Source organism: Narcine bancroftii, chromosome 6 (genome assembly GCF_036971445.1).
Source record: "Narcine bancroftii isolate sNarBan1 chromosome 6, sNarBan1.hap1, whole genome shotgun sequence".
In the NCBI taxonomy this organism is placed as follows: domain Eukaryota; kingdom Metazoa; phylum Chordata; class Chondrichthyes; order Torpediniformes; family Narcinidae; genus Narcine; species Narcine bancroftii.
This window is the reverse complement of record NC_091474.1, coordinates 27,336,610-27,358,157: the sequence shown is the minus strand read 5'-3', so window position 1 is coordinate 27,358,157 and position 21,548 is coordinate 27,336,610. Positions and strand designations below refer to the sequence as shown.

The 21,548-nt window shown below is 42.4% G+C and overlaps 1 protein-coding gene across 2 annotated transcripts in view; it reads right to left on the bottom strand.

The window, feature by feature from the left end:
• LOC138735870 (syntenin-1-like) overlaps positions 1 to 15,715 on the bottom strand; it is a 29,022-nt gene extending 13,307 nt beyond the window's left edge. The window contains exons 1-5 of one of the 2 annotated variants that reach the window (XM_069884410.1): positions 15,554 to 15,715; positions 7,673 to 7,736; positions 5,094 to 5,157; positions 1,864 to 1,967; positions 109 to 270 (exon numbers count right to left, since the gene is read on the bottom strand). In XM_069884410.1, the coding sequence (XP_069740511.1) occupies positions 109 to 270; positions 1,864 to 1,967; positions 5,094 to 5,157; positions 7,673 to 7,723 (381 nt within the window). In that variant the 5' untranslated portion in view covers positions 7,724 to 7,736; positions 15,554 to 15,715. Of the gene's footprint in view, positions 1 to 108; positions 271 to 1,863; positions 1,968 to 5,093; positions 5,158 to 7,672; positions 7,737 to 15,316; positions 15,486 to 15,553 lie in introns of those variants that run through there. The other variant, XM_069884411.1, reaches the window with a different exon arrangement.
• Positions 15,716 to 21,548: the final 5,833 nt, after the last annotated feature.

Here is a 21,548-nt window from a genome sequence, read left to right as displayed (position 1 = left end):
GGTAGTTGTCAAAGTACCAAATAGCATAATTGAAGCAGCCAAGTCCTTGGTTCTGTGCCGCATTTGTATGATGGCAAATTGGAATCCATTTGGGTTGCATCTACTTACTCTATCAATGGCACGCAGGCGTAACCCGACCTTTCCATCTTGGTCCTTGCACAGGATCACCTCCCGGACACCAGCTCTAATCTCTGCACGGTGCAAGCCCAGGTTGTTTCCAGTCACTGGGGCCACCATGTTACCCAGGGCAGACTGACCGCTGACAATTTGCTGCAGAATGAAACAAAACAAATAAAATGGATCATGGATGAAAGCAAACATGTCTATAAACACCATCTCAACACCAGACAGAATCTCCCAAAACCATTAGTGCCCTCTGGAGATTCCTGGAGGAATTTCACAGTGTGATCAGATTCAGGATCCTTGGCCAACTCGATCCCTGGGTTGAGGTTAGTTGAATAGGGGAGAATATTCATTCAGCTTCAAGCTGCTTCTGCCAATCAGATCACGTGTATGTGTGCCCTTAAGGAAAAACAATTGGTTGCTTAGCAAGTTACGTCACCGCAACATTGGACTGGAACGAGTTTGGAAAATGTGGGATCCTGGGTTGGGAATTCACTTCACATTTGCACTCACTCGATTCCACAACTGTAATGTGAAGGAAAATGCAAATAAAACACAATGACAACATATTTATGCTGCTGCCTTAAGATCAGAGGTTGTACTGCTGGAAGAACTTGAGGTTAGTGTAGCAGTTCGCGCAATGCTGTTACAGGGCCTGCGACCCGAGTTCAAATCTGGTGCTGAAAGGAGTTTGCATGTTCTCTCTGGGTCTGCGACAGTTTCCTCCGGGTGCTTAATTTTACTCCCCACCCTTCAAAAGGTTGGTGGATTGATCGGTTACGTCGTAGTATTTGAGGGGCTTGGGCTCGTGGGCCTGGAAACCCTGTTACCATGATGTTTCTCTGAATTAAATCAATGGGCCAACTGGCCGAGGACCTTCAGCCATTGGATTTTGGATCATTATTTCTGAGGTGGTAGGCATCTCAGTAGACGTAAAGGAAGCAGCGGTTATGGCAGGAGACACCCATGATGGCGGTGCCCACAGGAGGGGTGGGTAGGCCGTGGAGGTCCGAGGAGGAGGAAGAGTCTGCAGCCACAGACCAGGTCAGCCAGGCCTGGGCTGAAGGAAGGCTGGTGCAGATGCCTGTCCTTCCACTGGAGTGGAGCACAAACCTTGCGTTCCTGTTGGGTGTGATGTGAAACAGGGGCCTCCCGCCGGGGTGATGTGGGGCGGAGCGCGGGCCTCCCGCCGGGGTGGAGTGGAGTGTGGGCCTCCTGCTGGGAAGATGTTGAGTGCAGACCTCCTGCTGAGATGATGCAGAATGCAGCCTCCCCCAGATAAGGCGGGCTCAGCCTTGATAGGTAGAGGCCTCCCACCAGGCCACAGCCACTGATCATTTCTAGGAACCAGGTCCTAGGATCGAGGGGGTGTGATGGAGGTCAGGCAGCTGGATATGCAGGTGGGGGGGGGGGTGTTGAACTTGGGTCTTGCGAGATCCTCAATCACTCATTCTCTATGAAGGGATTCTCCTTTTCTTTTTCCACTTTCTTTTGTTTGTGAGATTAGGTCTGGAGTCTGGTGACTCTCTCTAGTCTTTGAGCAGCAAATAATAGGTGGCTTTTCACCTCAACTCGATACACATGTCAATCAGTAAATAACATTTATTCCACTGACCCTCCCATCTTGACAAGGCCAATATCCACATTCTGTGGCCTTGGGAACAAAGGAAGGGGTGAGGAAGGTTGTAGGGCGATGATTGTATGGGATCGTTGCATTCACCAAGCCCACTGGATACTTACTCCGGATCCTGAGGTGGGCACCAGGCACATGTCTTGCTGCAGCTTCTCGTTGTTCAGGTCTAGTCCCATGTAGTTGCCCAGCTCCTGCAGGTCTGGGTACAAGCCTGATATTGGAATGGAAAACATCATTCAGAAAGCCTGAACATATGCTGGAAAACTCAGCATGCATTAAGAGCCTAGAACATAGGACACTACAGCCCAGTACAGACCCTTCGTCCCTCAATGTTGTGCCAACCCATATATCCCTAAAAAATTTACTAAACCCACACTACCCTTTAACCCTCTATTTTTCCTTCATCAATGTAGCTGCCTAAGAGTCTCTTAAATGCCCCTAATATTTCAGCCTCCACAATGATCCCAGGCAAGGCATTCCAGGCACCCACAACTTTCTGTGTTTAGAAAAAAACTGACCCCCTATGTCTCCCCTAAACGACTTTCCCCTCACTTTGTGCATATGTCCTTTGATGTTTGTTATTCCTGCCCTGGGAAGCGGGCACTAACTCTCCACCCTATCTATGCCTCTCATAATCTTGTAGTCCTCTATCAAGACTCCTCTCATCCTTGTACGATCCAAAGAGAAAAGTCCCAGCTCTGCTAACCTTGCCTTATAAAACTAGTTTTCCAATCCAGGCCACATCCTGATAAATCCCCTCTGCACCTTCTCCATCATTTCCACAACCTTCCTATAATGAGGTGACCAGAACTGAACACAATATTCCAAGTGTGGTCACACCAGAGATTTGTAGAGTTGCAACATGACCTCTCTACTCCTGACCTCAATCCCTTATTAATTAAGCCCAGCATCCCATAGGCCTTCTTAACGATCCTATCTACCTGTGCAGTGACTTTGAGGGATGTATGGATTTGAACCCCAAGGTCCCTCTGTTCATCTACACTTCTAAGTAACCGACCATTAACCCTGTACTCAGCCTTCTGATAGGTCCTTCCAAAATGAATCACCTCACATATATCCACTTTTCTGTACAACTCTGCATTCTGTCTATATCCTCTTGTAACCTTCGACAAACTTCAGCTCCACCCACAACTCCTCCAAGCATAGTGGAGAACCTACCAGAAGGAAGTTATTCAACCCATCACCTTCATTCCAAATGAAGGAGAACCGCCCGGCCTCATCCCACCTTTCAACCAATGGTCCCTCACCCTGTAGCTCACATCCGCATGCTGAGTTTCTGCATTACCTGCCCTCTCATTTCTAATGTTGAGAGGCCTGGACGTAGACGTAGCAAAGTTGTTTCTCATGGTAGAGGAGTCTAGGTCAAGAAGGCACAACTTCAGGATTGAAGGGCACCCATTTAAAACAGAGAGGGGAGAAATTTATTTTGCCAGAGAGTGGCAAACCTCTGGAATTTTCTGCCCCAGGCCACTGTGGAGGCCAAGTTGTTAGATGTATTTATGGCAGAGATTGATAGGTATCTGAATGTCAGAAAATCAAAGGTTATGGGGAGAAGGGAAGGGAGTGAGTGGGAGAATGGATCAGCTTATAATGGAATGGCGGAGCAGGCTCAATGGGCCAAATGGCCTACTTCTGCTCCTATATCTCATGGTTTTATGGTCTCTTGTAGCAGATTCCAGAACCCATCCACACTCTGGATAGAGGATATTTCTTCAGCTACCCTCAAATCCTCTTACCAATTGCTTTAAGGACACTGGACGACAAATATTTTGCTTCCTGAACACTTCTGGGTGTATTTTATGGATTTTGGGTTACTGATCATAAAAATCACCTTAACATTTTTCTATCACGTTCCATTTTTAGCTATAACCTATTTTTAGATATAACCTATTTTTGTGATTTCCTGTCATTATTTTAAGTCTGCTTCAAGCATACAAAACCAAGTGCAACATGTCATTAAAATTAATTTTCTGCATTCGCACTTGGACGTCTTCCCTGCTGATCTTGGTGCAGTCAGTGACGAACATGGTGAAAGGTTTCACCAGGACATTGCGACCATGGAAAAGCGGTGTCAGGGCAATTGGAATCCATTAATGCTGCCCGACTATTGATGGACACTGACATGAAAGGCATCAGAAGCTGATTCCAAACGGAAATCAGCGGCAAAACATTTTTGGTCAGTTGAACTAACGCAATGTGTCAGCATCATTATGTGATTAAACATGATAAATTCAATAAAAGTTAATTTTTCTCCAACTTCCTACGAGATACAACACATCTGAAATTATTTCTGTTCAGCTTGAAGTTGTCTATCGAAAGCAAACCTTTTGTTGATGATCCCACTACTATTGAAAAGACCTATGTGGGCCCCTCAGTTAAATGCCCCAAATCCCCTGGTTCTACCCCTCTTCTTTGGAATACCCCAGCTTCCATGGACTTTTCTCATCACTGTTTTCCTCTCAGGACATTGTCCTCCCACAGCAGTCCAAGTCACACCAGCATCCCTTCTGATGTACCGCACAACAAATCCCCTCTGGAAGCAGTCCCTCTTTAAGGCCATCCCAAGTAATCCCTTCTCTCTCTACTGGTCCTGTTGAGTACTTCCAGCATTTTCTGTTCACGTTCCAGATTCCCTGCACCTGCAGATTTTTGTTCCTAATCTAATTCCCACCTGATTAGTGATGTACAAAAGGGAAAGTGAAGATAGATTAATTTCCCTGATCTCTCAGGCCCAAACCATGGCAGACCAGAGCGTTAAGGAAAGGTATGGCTGGCTCATTCCTCCCCAGTTATCCTCTGCCCTGACTCAGAACACACAGCCAAGGGAGTGGCTGCAGCATTTCCTCAGAACTCCCAAAATTCTGCAGAACATGATATCTACACTGAGGACTGGGTCTGTGGTCCATGCAGAGGGCTGAGGGGCCAGAGGAGTTCCAGAGAGAGGGTGCAGGTAAGTTCCTGGTGAAGCTGCAGACACGGAGAACAAACCAGTGACTGGCTCTTGAATTAGAAACGCAAGAACATAAGAAATAGGAGCAGGAGTCGGATGTCCAGGTCCGTCGAGCCTGCTACATCATTCATGGCTGATCTGATGATAGGCTCATCTCCACATCCCTTAATTCCTTTACCACATAGAAATCTATCCAACCTTGTCTTAAATATATTTACAGGTCATCTCCACTGCTTTAATGGGCAGCAAATTCCACAGATTCACCACCCTCTGGAAAAAGCAGTTCTTCCTCATCTTTGTCCTAAATTTACCCCCCTGAAACTTAACCCTGATGAATGGGGAAGACAACATGTAGACGTCACTCACTGTTTTCAGCATCCATGGTTTCAACAGCCGGCAAGGCCTGGTTGGCTGCAATGGTGGACTGAGCCTGAGGAAAAGCAGAAGTTATTCCTGTAGGTATAATTACCTACAGTCCTGATGTAGGTTGGCATCAATATATATCAATCAGATGCACAAATTGGAGTTAAATCCTCCTCAAATCATTCCCAAATCAATTTTAATTTAAAAGAAAAATTGCCTTGTTATGGTTTCCATTTTGTTTTTAAGACCCTTGCCTTGAATTTAAGTGTAAACATAGCTCTGTTTATTTATTTATTTTTAAAGACAGCGATTTAGCCTTCATTATCAGATTAGCCATTTACTGTCTCTTCTCCACATTATAGGGGCGGCACATTGCATAGCGGTTTGCACAACTCTGTAACAGTGCCAGCAACTCAGATTCGAATCCGGTGCTGCCTGCAAATAGTTTGTACGTTCTCCCCATGTCTGTGTGGGTTTCCTCCCACCCTTCAAAAACATACCAGGGTTGCAGGTCTTGCCTTTTCTCACCTCCTGTTATTTTACACCAAACATTGGTGTCAACAGTTAATGGTAGTGCTGTTTGACCCTTCCGTTCATTTGCCCTTCTACCCTAGCTTCCATTCTAGTATCCACAAAGCTGTTTTCGGATTGGAGTGTCTAGAAACACACTGACCTGCAGGAACATTTCATTTTTAGAGGGCTGTAGCTGCTTTCTTATTGACTGAGGGAACCAGAAAGTTGATAGGCTTCAAAATCTGGGTCTCTTCACCTCACTCTGCAACTAGATCCTTGACTTCCTCAATGAAAAACCACACTCAGTGCAAGTCGGAAACAATGTCTCCTCCTCACTAACGATCAACACCACGCACCTCAAAGATGTGGGCTTAGCCCACTGCTCTACTCATTCTACACCCTTGACTATGTGGCAAGGCAAGATTCAAATGCCATCTATAAATTTCCCAATGTCGTCACAGTTGTCGGCAGAAATACAGATGGCAATGAGGAAATGTACAGGAGTAAGATAGATCAGCCAGATGAGTTGCTTCAACCTTGCACTCAAGGTCAGCAAAACCTAGGTACTGGTTGTAAACTTCAGAAGGGGGAAATCAGGAGAATATGAACCAGTCCTCATCAAAGGGTCACCAATGGAAAGAGTAAGAACTTCAAATTCCTGGGTGTCAATGTCCTGGGGCATTTATGTCAATTCAATCATGAAGAAGGCTCGCCAGTGGCTAGACTTCGTTAGTTGCTTGAGAAGATTTGGTATGTCACAGATTTCTACAGGTGTATTATAGTTGCCTCACTGTCTGGTGCGGAGGCACCAATGCACAGGACAGGACAAGACTACAAAGAATTATGAACTCAGCCAGTGCGATCATGGTCATCAGTCTTCCCTCCTACAATTGTCTATAAGAGGCGATGTCTCAAGAAAGCAGCCTCAAGAATTCTCACCAGCCACTCAATGTCTCTTCTCACTGCTGCCATCAGGAAGTTGATACAGGAGCCTGAAGAACAAACAACCATTGGCACAAAAACCCTCCGCCATCACATTTCTGAATGGACAAGGAAGCACAAAAACTACCTCACTTTCTCTTCTTTTTGCACTAAATCATTTATTTAAAAAAATATACTATTTGCATCAGTAACGCTGCCGCAAAATAATGAATTTTGTGACACGTTCATGACAATAAATTTGGGATGTGATTCTGAAAAGGTTTAAATGGGAAAGTGTTTGAAATACAAGATCAATCATGATTAATGAAAGCCAAACAGGCCTGAAATTGTTAAACATCTCAACTCCAACTATCTTTTCTTCTATATTCTTACCTATGAAAATATTTAATCATATTACCCACATCTTTTTGCATTATCTATTAACATTTCAGATTCAATCACCTAAACAATGATGCAAAACTTTCCCTAGCATTTTTCCTCAAGTGTCTCTTCATTCAGATTTTTGTCACAATGTGCCTCATTTCAGTTACTGATGAACCAGTTTCAACACTGCTGCTAACTGCCTTCCACTAGGACCAATGTCTCTTTGTTAACACCTTGCAGTTCACCCATCAATTACTGGGGGCCCTCAACCCAATCTATATGAAATCTTGATTTTCCTTTGTAGACAAAGAGAAGCTGGAGGAATTCAGTGCGTCAGGCATCATCCATGGGTAGAAATAGTCAGTCAACATTTTGGGCTGGCACCCTTCATCTCTTCTTTCAGATGACATTTGACTTCAGCTGCCTTCACTGTCTGTTTGATTTTCCCCATCGTTGCCTCTCCTCAATGTTCCACTTCATTGTTAAGGTTATCATTTGGATTTGTGTCTCTAAATTACATAATCAATCTGCTTTCCAAGGCTTCATTTGTCTTGCTCTTATCATGTGTGATCGATAATTTTTTTTAAATTACATATTCTGTGCCAAAGATCATCTTGCAACAGACAAAGTGTTATTTAATCCAGAACCAGTCAAGAAATAAACACATTCTTTCATTCAATCATTTTAATGAATTATTCATTAAAGGAATTTTCTTGAAAAGGTGGTGTTAACCTAAAAACACTGCAAAGTTTATTTGAACTGACCTGAATTACTTTGGAGACCTCAATATCCTCCAGTGACGGATACAGAGACATCTTTTAGTTCAACCTGTACAAAGAAATAGACAATCATAAGTTACAGATCTGTATCTAAATTTTTTTTAGTTGTACAATTTTGTGAATGAGCCCTTTGACACTAATTCTTTCTTGTGCCTGGTGGGCCCCGTGGTAGGTAACATTACAGGGGCTAAACGTCCATGGTGACCCGACCTCAACTCACCACTTCCCTCTGCACACCTGCTGCTGCCTGGACCGGATGGAATAGGCCAACCACGCCCAAGAATGGGGAGGTGCAAACGGGGCTGGGGGAGCTCACACGGAACCCCTATCTCAGTGCAGGTGAGTGAGAAATAAAGTCCACTTCAACTCCATGATCACAGCTGAACAAAAATTGTGGCACTTCCCCTCTCCCCATTATCTGCCCGATCCTTTTCGGTGATTGAAAAAAATATTTTTGTAGTGAAATCTTACATAACAGAGCTTTCATCATGTTTCACAGGGGTTCTAGGTTCATTGGTGGCTTGTGAGTTGGAAAAGCCTTGTTTCCATGATGTATGTCTACATTTAAAAAAGCCCTGCGGTTGCACAGAGAGAACTGGTCAGATGTTTGTAGCAGGACAAAAGCCAAATTACTGCAGGGGGAGAGAGGTGGAGGATTGGTGGGGGGGGGGGGTCAGTTGGTGGTGGTGGGGGTCAGTTGATGGTGGTGGGAAGATGCAGAAGTAGAGGAAACAAGAGTGGGGACAAGGGAGAGGGGGTAGGGATATCATCTTCAACCCCTCAATACAAGAACACAAAATATTTATTTTATGCTCACCTGACTCTCCTACCCAACCCTTCTCCTCAGTTCACATAGGTGAAGCTTAATGCTCAGGCGATGAGAAAAAATTCTACCCTGGGGGTCAGATTAACACCTCAGAATTGGCTGTAGGTACCCATAACTCAGTGGAAATGGCAATTGTTCTGATACAGAAGGAGGCAGTGATTATTCAAACAAAATTGGCAAAGTCAAATGATGAGATCACATAACATAAATCTGGGCACATTCCTTTCACTTTTGATAATATAGGATATCTTGATTAAAATTTTTAAACATTGTAAAAGCATTTGACACAATGGGTACATATAAACTCTTTTTCTTGGAATAAATAAGCAGGGGTTTTTGTCTTTGGAACAGAGGCACCAGAGGTGAGATTAATTGGGGTGTACATGCCTTCCAGATAAAATAAGTACCCATTTCCTAGTCATAATATATATATTTTTTTAAATCACATTGAACTTTCTTTCAGAGGGTGGTGAATCTTTGGAATTCTCTGTCTGAGGTTCGTGGAGGAGAGATCCATTAGAAGTGCACAAAGTGAGGAGGATACATTTTTTGAAAGGTCAGGGAATTGGAAGAGAGGGAGTTGAGGCCTGGGATGGATCTGCCACGATTACATTGAATGGCAGAGTAAGCTTGAGGGGCCAAGTGACCTATTTTCTTGTGTCCTTGACTCAGTGCAGGATGGAGGGATTACACAGGGAAGCTCTTTCTCAACCAGCACAGGCACAGTGGATGGAATTACTATATTCCACTAGGAGTTTGGGGAGATTTGATACTTGCAAATTTCTACAGATGTACCATGGAGAGCATTCTGACTGGTGGCATCACTGTCTGGTATGGGGGTGCCAAAGCACAGGACAGGGACAGGGTACAGAGGATTATAAACTTGGTCAGTGAAGGCATTAGTCTTAAGGACATATTTAAGAGGTGGTGGCTCAAGAAAGCATCCTCCATCATCAAGACCCTCACTACCCAGGTCACACCACTACCATCAGGAAGGAGGTACAGGAGGATGAAGACAAACACCCAATGATACAAAAACAGCTTCTTCCCCTCTGCCATCAGATTTCTGAACGGACAATGAACCATAGACATGACCTCATTTTTTTTCTCTTCTTTTGCACTAATTTGTTTATTTTAAATAGTTTATTTATGGAAATGTAATTTAGAGCAAATTTTGCACCTGTAATGCACAATATTACTGCTGAAAAATAACAAAGTTCGTGATACACATTTGTGACAATAAATTCTGATTCTCTTGGATCATAAAATGTTCTATTGGATGGAGAAATAGAACAGAATTGGGTCTTAAAATAACTAGATGTTTGGACCCCCTCTAAGCTACTATTGTTTTGGTCTGGCTGTCATTGCCGAGCCGATTTTTCCTCACTCCATCTTTTAGACCCCAGTTCAGAACAGGAGGGAGGAACATTGCAAAGTCAGCTGTGGCATACAAAATGGGTAAAAACACAATGCTGGAGAAACTCAGCAGGTCAAACAGTGAATATAGCAATGACAAAGATGTTTCAGGCTTGAGCAAGGTATGAGCAAGATGTTATGTAGCAGAAGCCCCTTTTCCACTGGCCTCCCAGTTAATTGGCTGTGCAGTGTCCCAGGATAGGAAGCCCTTTGTGCCGTTTCCTCTGGGCCACCCTTAACTGGAACATTAATTGCTTTTCCACTGAACACAACTCATCCCCAGGGATTGGAGTGTTCTACCTTCCACTGGTTTTATCAGCATGCCGGGGATATGAGTAGAGGTAGAGGTGGTTAATCCCCGGCGTGAAATGACATAATTTGACGCCGGCGTTCGGACAGTGTTCCTTTTCCACTGGACCCTGTCCCAGTAAATTCCTAATTAATTCCTGGCACAGGATGCCATTGGAAAAAGGGGTAAAGATAAAAACACATAACCAACATTTCAGGCTTGAGTCCTTCATCAAGTTCTTTATCTTTGTTATATAAAGTACATTGTTTGAATTCAGCACTGTGTTTTTACTTCAACACGGGGTGTGCAGACTTTCATGTGTTACTCGTATACATAATGCACATTGGTCAGGGGTCAGCAATCCTTGAAGCATGGGTAAAATGTGGTGGGCACAGCCAATTATCTGCAGAGATACCTGTAGGAGAGGTTAGGTGCAGGATAGCCGACTTGACTGTCCCACCAATGACCCAGCAATCTAGGTGGTGGGCCTTGTTGGATGGGGCTACATTTAGGGGCAGTGACTACCCCAGCCTGGGTGGGAGACGGAGTGAAGCAGACCCACCCCACCCCCTCCCGCCACTCCCCATGAGGTGTTAGTGCAGACTACCAGCCTGTCACTGTAAGATAAAAGTTGATACAGGAGACACATCTCTTTCCTAATATTTGCATTAAAATCTTTGTTTAAGCCATTTGCTTTTTCCCTCCCAGAAACAAATATATTTAAATTTGTTGTTAAACAGGAAGGTCTGCAGATGCTGTGAATATAGTACAATACGCAAAAGTACTGAAGAAATTCAACAGGTCAAGCAGCATCAATAGGAAGCAAAGGTTTTGGGCCTGGGCTCTTCATCAATGCACCTTCTAAGTTTTATGTTTATTCATACAATGTTATTTGTCCACAATATTATTCATCTTGTTTGCAATTCAGCAGAGCTTTAGTAAGTGCCTATTCTTCAAACTGCAGACAGATGGAACTATTGTGAGGGTCCTTAAGTTCAAAATTCAAAGTTCCGATTCATTGTCAGTGTACATCCATGACATCACATACAACCCTGAGATTCTTTTTCCTGCAGGCCAGGCAGAATTTATACTTATTGGTAATGCACAAAAAGAAAACTATACTCAAAAACAGATAGTATACAAAAGAGAGAAATGTAAACCAGACGGCAATGTAAAAAAAAACTGTGGAAAACAGAAAATAAATATTCAATAATAAAGGATGAGCAAAGTAAGAGGCCTTAAATGTGCCTCTGATTGAGTTTGTTGTTTAGGAGTCTGATGGTGGAAGGGTGGCAACCGTTCCTAACTATAAAGAGTCACAGAGTACAGAAACCGGCCTTTCAGCCCAGCACTTCCCTGCTGATCAACTATGCTACTCCCATTTACCAGAAAGCAATCTGTGGCTTATTATACATCTGAGATTCAAGTGCCTGTCCAACTTCCTTCTGTTAGGGTTAGGGTTAGGGTTAGGGTTAGGGTTAGGGTTACAATGGAGTGTGGGAAGCTAGATACAGGGTCTCCAGCAAATGAAGGCAAACATTCCACATCCTTTCTTCATCCCAACCTGTGCTGTCACACTTAGGGGTCACTGGACTTGTACTCCAAGTTCACTGTTCCTCAATACTCCCTCGGTCTTATTAGACCACCAAAATGCATCACCTCCCATTGATCAAGGTTAAATTCCATTTGCTGCTACTCTGCCTAATTTATCATCTTATCAATATTATTCTCCAGCCTAATTACCCTTCTCACTATTGAGAACAAGGACTGAGGAAATAGATTTGAGTCAAAGATGAGTCTGAGTGAATACTGGTTCAGGCCCATGGACTTTCTCCTACCATAACTGTGGTCAAACACAAATATTTTTGTGGAATTTGATTTTTCAGTTATTTCCTCTTTAGAACAATTGAAATGAGATCCTGCTTCAGTCATGAAAATGACAGGTCGATGTGATTAAATCTGAAATGCATTTAATCACCTTCCTGCTTGCGTAGCAGTTTGTTCACACCATGTGACTCCAGTTCTCTCCGCACAGAGTGGCCCTGTAAACATCCTAGGCATGGTGATACTCACACGTATCCTGCACCCTCCAACGAGTATACATGAGGAAGAGGTTTCCTTTTTGTTGGAGAATCCCATTTTCTTTCAATGTAAAAGGAGGCCATTTGGTTCATTGAGCCACGTCTGCTCCCAGAATGACCCCATCAATCCCACGTCTCACTTACCTCCCTCTGCCTTTGGTCGTGTTAATACTGATGAGTTTATTGTCATACACACTGTACAATGTACATATGTACTAAAATACTTATTTGCTCCAGCCAAACAGGCATGTAAAGAAAAACAATACTAGTAAACTAATTAAGGCAATATATACACTAGATAAATAATAAATATTTGGGTAACTTAGAATAGAAAATTAACCTACAAGCACAGCTTTGGGTTGTGGGGGACCCACACAGGCTGCGGGTTGGTGGTGTCTTGATGTTGAAGGACCCATACAGGCTGCAGGCAGCTGGTGACTCGTGGTCAAAGGACCCACACAGGTTGTGGGCTGCTGGAGACTGGCTCATGGGAACAGTACTGGAACCAGGATTCGCGAGGGTGCTGAGGGCAAGAGAGGCACCCGAAGGGCCTAGGGTACTGAAGGCTTCCTCATTTTGTCGGAGGTTTGGATCTGGAGCTCGGGTTGCCAGTGGATCGAACAGGAGTCTGTGTGCTGCAGAGGCTGTGGGAAGTGAATCCCTGGGACTCTTCTTCTTTTTCTAGTCCTGTAATGGGCACTGGGCAACACTAACTACAATTTTTTGTCTGCCTTACAGCAGGCAGAAGACAATTTCATGTAATATTACATGTTCAGAACTATTGCATAACAATAAATGAATCTTCAATCTGTCAGTTCAGACGGTTTGGGCCAATTTTACTCAGGACAACATAATTAGTTGCCCTAAGTGTAAGTGCTGGGATTTGTGGGGAAGTAGATGATAACATGGAGAAAATAAGTTGGGGTTAATGTAAATGATTATCATTGCTCACCACGAACTTAGTGTAAGCGGTGCCAGGCAATACTAATGGTGACTCTTTGCCTAAAGGAAATTTCATGTAATATTTCATTTTAAGTTATATACATGACAATAAAGAATCTTGAATCAGAGCATCTAGGAAGACCAATGTGGCCACTGTTCCTAAGATGGAGAGACGTTTCTTGTTATATACTGTAACCAGGGTCATCTCTGAATGCTTTCAGCGTTTCAGTGGAGAATGTTACTCATTTCTTAAGGGACAAAGCTGGAACGGTGCATTGGTACAGCCTCTGCCTGACTGCTCCAGCAACCCTGGTTTGATGCTGACCTAAGGTAAGGCATTTGTATGTTCTCCCTGCAACTGCACATATTTCTCATGGGTGCTCTCATTTCCTCCCTCATCCCAAAAGCATGGGGGATGGTAGGTTCCTCATCTTTTTGGGATGGCAGGTTAATTGGCTATTGTAAATTGTACTGACGAGCAAACAGAGTAAGATAGAGTTGATGGGAATGTGGGTGGAATGAAATGGGATTAATGCAAGACCAGAGTAAATAGATGCTTGATGATGGGTGTGGATCTGATGGGTTGAAAGGACTGTTTCCATGCTGTACAACTCTTTGAATTTTCCTGATTATTAATGACAACAGCAAGTTTAAAAGGAGGAAAAGCATGCATTTCTGTAGCACTATTCATATTCTGTGGCATTTTCCAGCCCGAGTATGTTTTTTAATGTTGTCATTATTGGAGTCGTACTCAGCAAGATTCCATAAAGAGCAATATGATATTGGCCAGATAATTCTCAACAAAGGATCCCAACTTGAATCATGACCTGCGGAGACCCTCCTGCTGCTCTTTGTTCACTCACGATTTTGCCATCTGTGTTGCTCTTTAATCTCTTTTGGTGACATCAGTTGTGGCATAAATATAGTCCAGAACACCAGGGGCAACTCCCCTGTTTTCCTTTAAACAGTCACCAAAGAAATAGACAGTGTAAATATTTCAGCTGACACAGCTGTTCATCTTTAATACTGGAGTATTGGCCATGAGGTTGGAGTCTCTGGAGTGTCATTTTAAGCCCACAGCCATCTGACTGAAAGAGAGTGCTGCACAACTGTGAGGTTCCCAGAGAGGAGTTGCTCATTCTAACGTCGCTGTTTGTTGCTCAGGCCTTCTTACTTCACAACATGTAACCCTCTTCCGGCAATGCTCCGGAACACTCTCATCTCTCTCCACTATGATCCATTATGGGGCTGAGGTGATTTCTTTTAAAAACATTGCCATAGTGAGGTTAAAAACTTTAATCAGATTGCTGACCACGATGGAGACCATTTAATAGATTAAAATAACTTCAAAAAAGTATGCTCTTCTAAACATCTACAATTTCCAGGAATGACTTTTGATCCATTGCCTAATGTCATAAATTCATAATCTCCCCAGTTCTGTGGCATATAATAAACCAGAAATTCTCAACACATTTGTCAGGGTGAATCAGGGTAAACTATTCAACGTCTTACACAGGTCACTTACGTACCCATTTAAAAATGTTTTTTGTTCTATCTGTTATCACGCTGAATCATGAACCAATAATGACTGATATTTGACTCGGGGAACGGTGTCGTGCAGGAGTAGGATTGCAACCAGTGCAGAGTAGTCTTAAGAAAAAGGTACCGTTAAACAGTGCCAGCCAGGACACATTTTGAAGTTTGGCCTTAATCTAAACTGATTGCCTCACCCGGGTAGATGGATTTTGCAGGTGGATTCACCGACGTAAAAAAGATTTTCAAAATCTTTACATTATTGTTTGTGTCAGCATGCACCCAGAAACGCCCACATGGAAATACACGGACCTGATTATTGCTAATTTGCAGGAATGGTGTTCGCTTAAGGGGTGGGTCGAAAGGTGCTCAGAGCCTGGGCGGAGGAGGCTGAGAGTTAGTAAGAGATTGAGGAACCGCAAGGGGACTGAAGTTACCTCCAACAAGGAGCCTATGGTGTAGTTTTGTTATTCATTGGCTTCAAACAGTAAATAGTGCACACCTAAATACAAATTTAAAAACGAATCATTCAAAATAATTACTTTGAGCTACTTGAATCCCAGCGAGGTTACAGATTCCTTCCTTGTATTAGGTCGATCGAAGCGTCCCACAGACATGTTAAACGATTAACTAGTGTAACGATTCGTTCCTATTTGTTCAGCTTGTAATGGTCACCTGCAATGAAATTCGCTCAAAGGGAACTCGACAACCCCCAGCCCCAGGAAGCTCGATTGGAAAGCAAACCAAACTTCCATGGAAGGGAGGAAACCTCTACTCACCAGAGGCTGCCCCAGGAACTATCACCGGTGCGCTGTCCGCTCGGAGACGCCAACCCCGGCTGGAAGCACAGGGAACGCAGTGAACAGGTCGCCAAGGGAGTGCGGGGAGGAAGCAGGAAGAAATGTACGGAGAGGCAGGGCTCGGGATTGGTTGGGGTGGATCCCTCTGTCGTTCGAGGATTGAGACCGAGCCCAGTTCTAACGCCAGCAATTAGGATTGCGGAGGTCCCCAACACTCCCTCCGACTCATCCAGATTTTAGCAACTTTAATGGACTCGGATATGATCTGGAGTAACGTGGCTCACTGCTTGGATAGAGAATGTTGGGGGTTCATTCCGTTTGAAGCAACACTTTGCCCAGGTTAAAATTATATTACAATAAATACAACAAAAATACCAAGGACATCAAAATAAAAATGCCCGTCTTAACGACTGTGTTGTGTTTTTCCCCCTGTTAAATTATATTTGCTGCATTACTCCACAGATTCATTTCAATTTCTGGAAACGCCCAAACCCGGAAGATCGGCGACACCAAGTTGAGTCCGCAGGTGATTGTGGTAAAACACACACTGGAGGAACTCAACAGGAACATAGGAGGTCAAGATATACAGCCGACATTTGGGGCAAGGTGTGAGCAAAAAGCAGACAGACGCCTGTCATAAAAGTCTGATGAAAGGGGAAGAATGGGGAGGGGCTTTTAATGGACTTCTCCCATTCTTACCATATAACCATTTACGGAGCGGAAACAGGCCTTGTTGGCCTTTCGAGTCTGCACCGGTTCACTGATTTTGTGAGCCCTCTTCAGGCATTGGTCCCGGTCGATCTTCATTCAATAACGAGGGGCGAATTCAATGCAGGTGGAATCCGATAATAGCAAAACTATGAGCAAACAGATTGGCTGTCTGTGTACCAAAAATAGTGAAACTGGATTTATTAAGAAAAGACAAACAATGGACAATATCTCTAAGTTAATTAACTTAATCCATGCAGTACAAGGAAAGAAGGTAGATTAAGGAGTGAAAACTAATGTCCATGATGGCGTTGGCCAAAATGACTTATTGAGTCCCTCCACCCACCCGCAGCACTAGCATCATTGAGTTTCGTCTCCATGAGCTAGGAATATATGCGTTACCTTTTTACCAGTTTTAATAATAGCCCTGTTGCTTGTTTTTTTTCACTCATTCCTTGAGGAAGGGGCTCAGGCCCAAAACATCGTAATATATCTTTACCTCCTATGGACTCTGCAAGACAGCGGAGTTCCTCCAGTATTTGTTTATTGAGCTCTGTTGAAGGATGAGCTCTAAATAGATTGAAATCTTGTTGATGAATAATTGGACTCCTAATGTACACAATGTTTTTTACATCTCTGAGAGACTTGATTGAGGTTCAAAATTATACATTGACAATTCTTATTTTTATCAGTTACCATTTCTCATTTCTTGTTTTTTTTTAATCATCTATTTCCTGTCTCTCATTGCTCGAGTCTTTGGACTGCTCAACACCAGATACTTGCCTCTACAGGAATTTTATAAGAAACAAAACTTACACTCTGGCATCTAAACTCTCATTAGGAAGCAAAAGAATTTTGTCAGAGTTTTGTTACTGTAGCAACTCAGGTTGTGCTTTTCCAAAAGGACATTGAATTTCATTTAGTAGAAATGTGTACTATCCAACATATATTGCATCTCTATGCTGCTTGTAAAATAGCAACCATCCTAAGGCTGTCAATGGAATGCACAGCTAAAAGAGTTGCCATTTATTAAACCCGTGGTTGGTCAAATTTGCAGGTTCTAAGAAGTATCTTGAAGGTGAGAGAGTCGTCAGCAATGAGGTTTAGGGAAGGAGTCCCTTGAAACTTGGGGCACAGTAGGCACGATTTAAGATTCCCTTATTGTTAAATAATAGTACAGAATATGTAATATCACATGAAATTGCCTTCTGCCATAAGGTAGTCAAAGGATATTGAAAGAGCCCACATCAAACTAGATTATCTTCTCATTTTTCATACTGTTGTCATGCACACATTGGCTGATGTGATTATCTAAAACTTCATGCTTTGGTTTCAAAAATACTTAACCACATTAAGATGTACCAGGAATGTGAATAATGCTATAACTGCAGATTATGTTTTAAGGGTTAAGACTTTTTTGAAAATAAATGAATGAAATTGTGGCAGGCACAGATACATGGAATGGGATAAACATTCAAGGGGGAAAAAGTAGCCAAAGCATAATCCAGTTAATCCTATTCTATCAGTGGTGATAAAAACACAATCTGTTTGGATTGGAGGAAGGTGGTGTGCAAAAACTGGATCTATAAATAGAGGTGCTTGGACTCAAAAAACAGGTAAATGGCTGAGAGGGGACACCAATTTTCCAAAATACAACATTTTAAAAACAGCCTTAAGTTTTATTTCCATTTCAGGAGATTCCTTCAGGAGTGGAACTTCTTCAACTTCTCTCATTACTGTTGACTTTTAATGGCTTCTTGAAATACAATCACTATGGAAATTGTCCCATATTGTTCCAAATAATATTTGTAATGATGTAACTTCATTATCCAGGAAATGAGAATTGCCATTCTTTGAAAAATAAAATTAGACCAAAACAGATGACTCCTCAGCATAAGAGACAATACAATACTTCAGAGAAACTGTGCTCAACAGATTGTTATTTCATCCCATGTCAGTTTCAAATTTTTCTAACTGAAGGATTAAAAATCAGATATCCTTTAATTTATCAGCTGTGCTCAATTTTTAATTTCATTTGGTTGGATTATAATTGTCTTTGGCAGATAGGCAAAACCTCAATCAAGTCTCTTAGAGATTTTTTTTTAACATTTCATAGAAATGTGATCCCATTGAATGGAACAGATCCCAAAGCCCTGCTTGGAGATTTTCATCTGATACTGTGGCTGAGGTACTGGTTGGAAACCATTTGGAATTGGGAGAACCAGGATTGCTTTGCCACCACCCCAGCAAACACATGGCTCCAGTCTTACTGGTGATCCAACCTCTCACAAGATCAAATGGATGCTATCCACAAAAGTCTGCAAATGCTGTAATTGTAGTGAAAACAAATACTGTAAGAACTCAGCAGGTCGCCTACCACATACAGTACTTTGCCTGAAGTTCTTTAAAACTACAAATATCACCAAGTCATACACTGCAAAAACAGATCCATTGGTTCAGAGTCTGCACAAAATATCAAGCACGAATCCCTTTATTTTAAAAAATATTCTCCCCACATTCCCATCAACTTAGGATCAGCACATGATTAAATGGTGGGGCAGACTCAATGGGATGAATGGCCTATTCCTGCTCATGTCTTATGGTCTAACTTCCTCAGATTCTGCTCACCTACACACAAGGACAATTTTATTACTCATTTAATCTACAATCTCAACCTATGAGGTGTGGAAGAAACTGGATAACCCAAAGGAAATCCACACTGCCACTGGAAGAACTTGGAAACTCCACACAGATAGTACAAGGGGTCAGAAGTGAATGTGGTTTTCTGGAAGTGAGGCAGCATTCCTACTTGCTGGGCTACTGTGCCAATTGTTATAACATGCTTAAGAGAGACTGAAATACAACCAAACTGTCAAACTCCCATTTGCTTCAAGTGTTCCACTTGGACACAATTCTCCCTGAAATGATACTGTAAAGGAGTGTTAAATTCTGATCAGATTTCTCTATTCACATACTCAAACATTCCCCACAGGAAAGAAATAATCTGAATAAAGTAAACTTCAAGATCTAAAAGTGAAGAGACTTTCTAAAATAATTAACAAGTGTAAAGTCATAAATGCGAATCAAGTCTATTTTGTCTTGTCTATAAACTGGAGAGCGGCTATGTTCCACAAGAGAGAATTCTGCTTGTAATCATTAACCAGTAATGATACTTTGGAAAAAAAACAGTCAGTAAGGACCCAAAAAGAATCTGGAACAGCAATTCCTTACAATCTGTTGGGATTCAGTGCATATGAATTAATTTCACTTGGCCAAGTCAGGCAAAGTACAACTTTATACAAGGTCTGATATCTTCAGACAGTACACAGAAAACAATATTTTTGTTTAAATCTGAACTAATCCTTTATCCATCCTTTAACCTCTCTTTGACTAGTTTTAATTTTAAATGGCTTATCTCAGTCCCAGAAAGAATCAAACTTTATTCCATCCATCAGTGAACATGTTGAGGATATTAATAAAATATTAGTGAGGGCAGTATATCAACATCACAGTAATTTGATCCAAATTTAAACAGCTGGAACCAAACCTGGTTCTACAATTTCTGGTTAAAATCATTATGTTAAAGATAAACCCTTTCACACAATGGGATGGAGGTAAGACAAAAGATTAAGTGATAAGATTTTAATCTAGTCTTTCAGATGTAAAATTAGATTTTGCTTAAAACAAATCCCAGATTGTGTCCACATCCCCAAAATGTGGAATTATTGAAGTGACCAAATTTGTCCATGAACAGTGTTACACTCCCCAGCAGCAATTGGGAGGTACACAAACAAATGAGTCAAGTTTAAACAAAAATTTATTAACCAAATTAACAATAATAGAATTAACTCAATAAACTTTACACCTGAACACCAACCTTAATGGCAACTCTATATCAACAGCAAACTATTATAGTTTATGTGGAAAAAAACCCAGACCATTACAATCCAGGCTGAAATGCCCCAAAAATCACCAAAATTCCCAAAAATAAACTACAAAACCAAAAACACCCACATTAGTCATGTCAAGTCTGCCAGGGAACACAAGACTGCCTTAGGGTTCAAATGGGCTACCACCACCAGGAATTTCCACAATGACCTCCTGGTCACTATACAAGGTTCACACATCCAAAGCCTACTTTAGGGTTCAGAAGTGCCCTTCTTTGGGCACCTTGTCCTGAGTGGTCTGGTGAAAGCCCTCCTTAGGGTTCAGTAGTGCTGTGCTGGCACACATCCTTCTTCCTTAGATACTTAACTTGAGTGGTCTGATGACCCTTCAAAAGCCCTCCTTGTGGTTACAGTAGTGCGCTTCTGGCACAAGTCCTCTTCATTGGAAAGGGAGGCACTGGTTAGTCCTGCACACTCCAGCAACAAACCTCTCCAGAACTAACACTTCTGGGGTTTTTTAACTGCCCAGCACTGCCTCCAGCTCTCCCCATTGGTGGAGAGAGGTTAGCAGCTGCAGGCTCGCTCTCCTGCGAGCCCACAAACTTGCAGCACATGGCTCACGTGCTTTGACATCTGTCAAAATTTCCTAGTAGGAGCTTAGCACTACTCCATCTCCAAGCAGCTGTCAAAGTCACCTAGTAGTAGCTTAGTGCTACTACAGCTGTCAAATCTCCAGCAGTAAATTCAGTCCAGTCAAAAAACAAAATAATAAAGGTTCATAACAACATACAAATATACAAAATATATAAGTATAAGTTGTGCATTCGTGGCTAAGCCAAAACCTGTTATACACCATGAAATGCTTCTGAGATGGCAGTGAACTGCTGCCACATTTCTGGTGAAGGTTTTCCCACAATCTTTTGTGCTGGGATGCTCCAGGAATCTGCCTTAGTGATAACTAAAAATAATGCACTGATGGGTCTGGACAAAGTGCAACTTAGGGAATTTCTGGATGGTGATAGTCCCACATGTCTGCTTTATTTCATTACACTCCTGACTTGTAATACGAAATTTCCGAAGCAGACTGAGGGATAGAGAAAGAGACAGGGGAGGGGCCAAACAGAAACCTGAGAAGTCGATGTTAATACCATCGGGTTGGAGAGTGCCCAGACAGAATATTAGGTGTTGTTCCTCCAATTTGCAGGTGACCTGCTAAGTTTCTCCAGTATTTTTGTGTATTAATCATAAAATCTGCAGTAAAACACAGAAATGCTGGAGGAACTCAGGTCTCACAGTGTGCATGGAACGCAAAGATACATAACTGACCTTTTGGGCCTGAGTCCTTCTTCAAGGTAACTGCGAGATCTGCTGATTTGCTG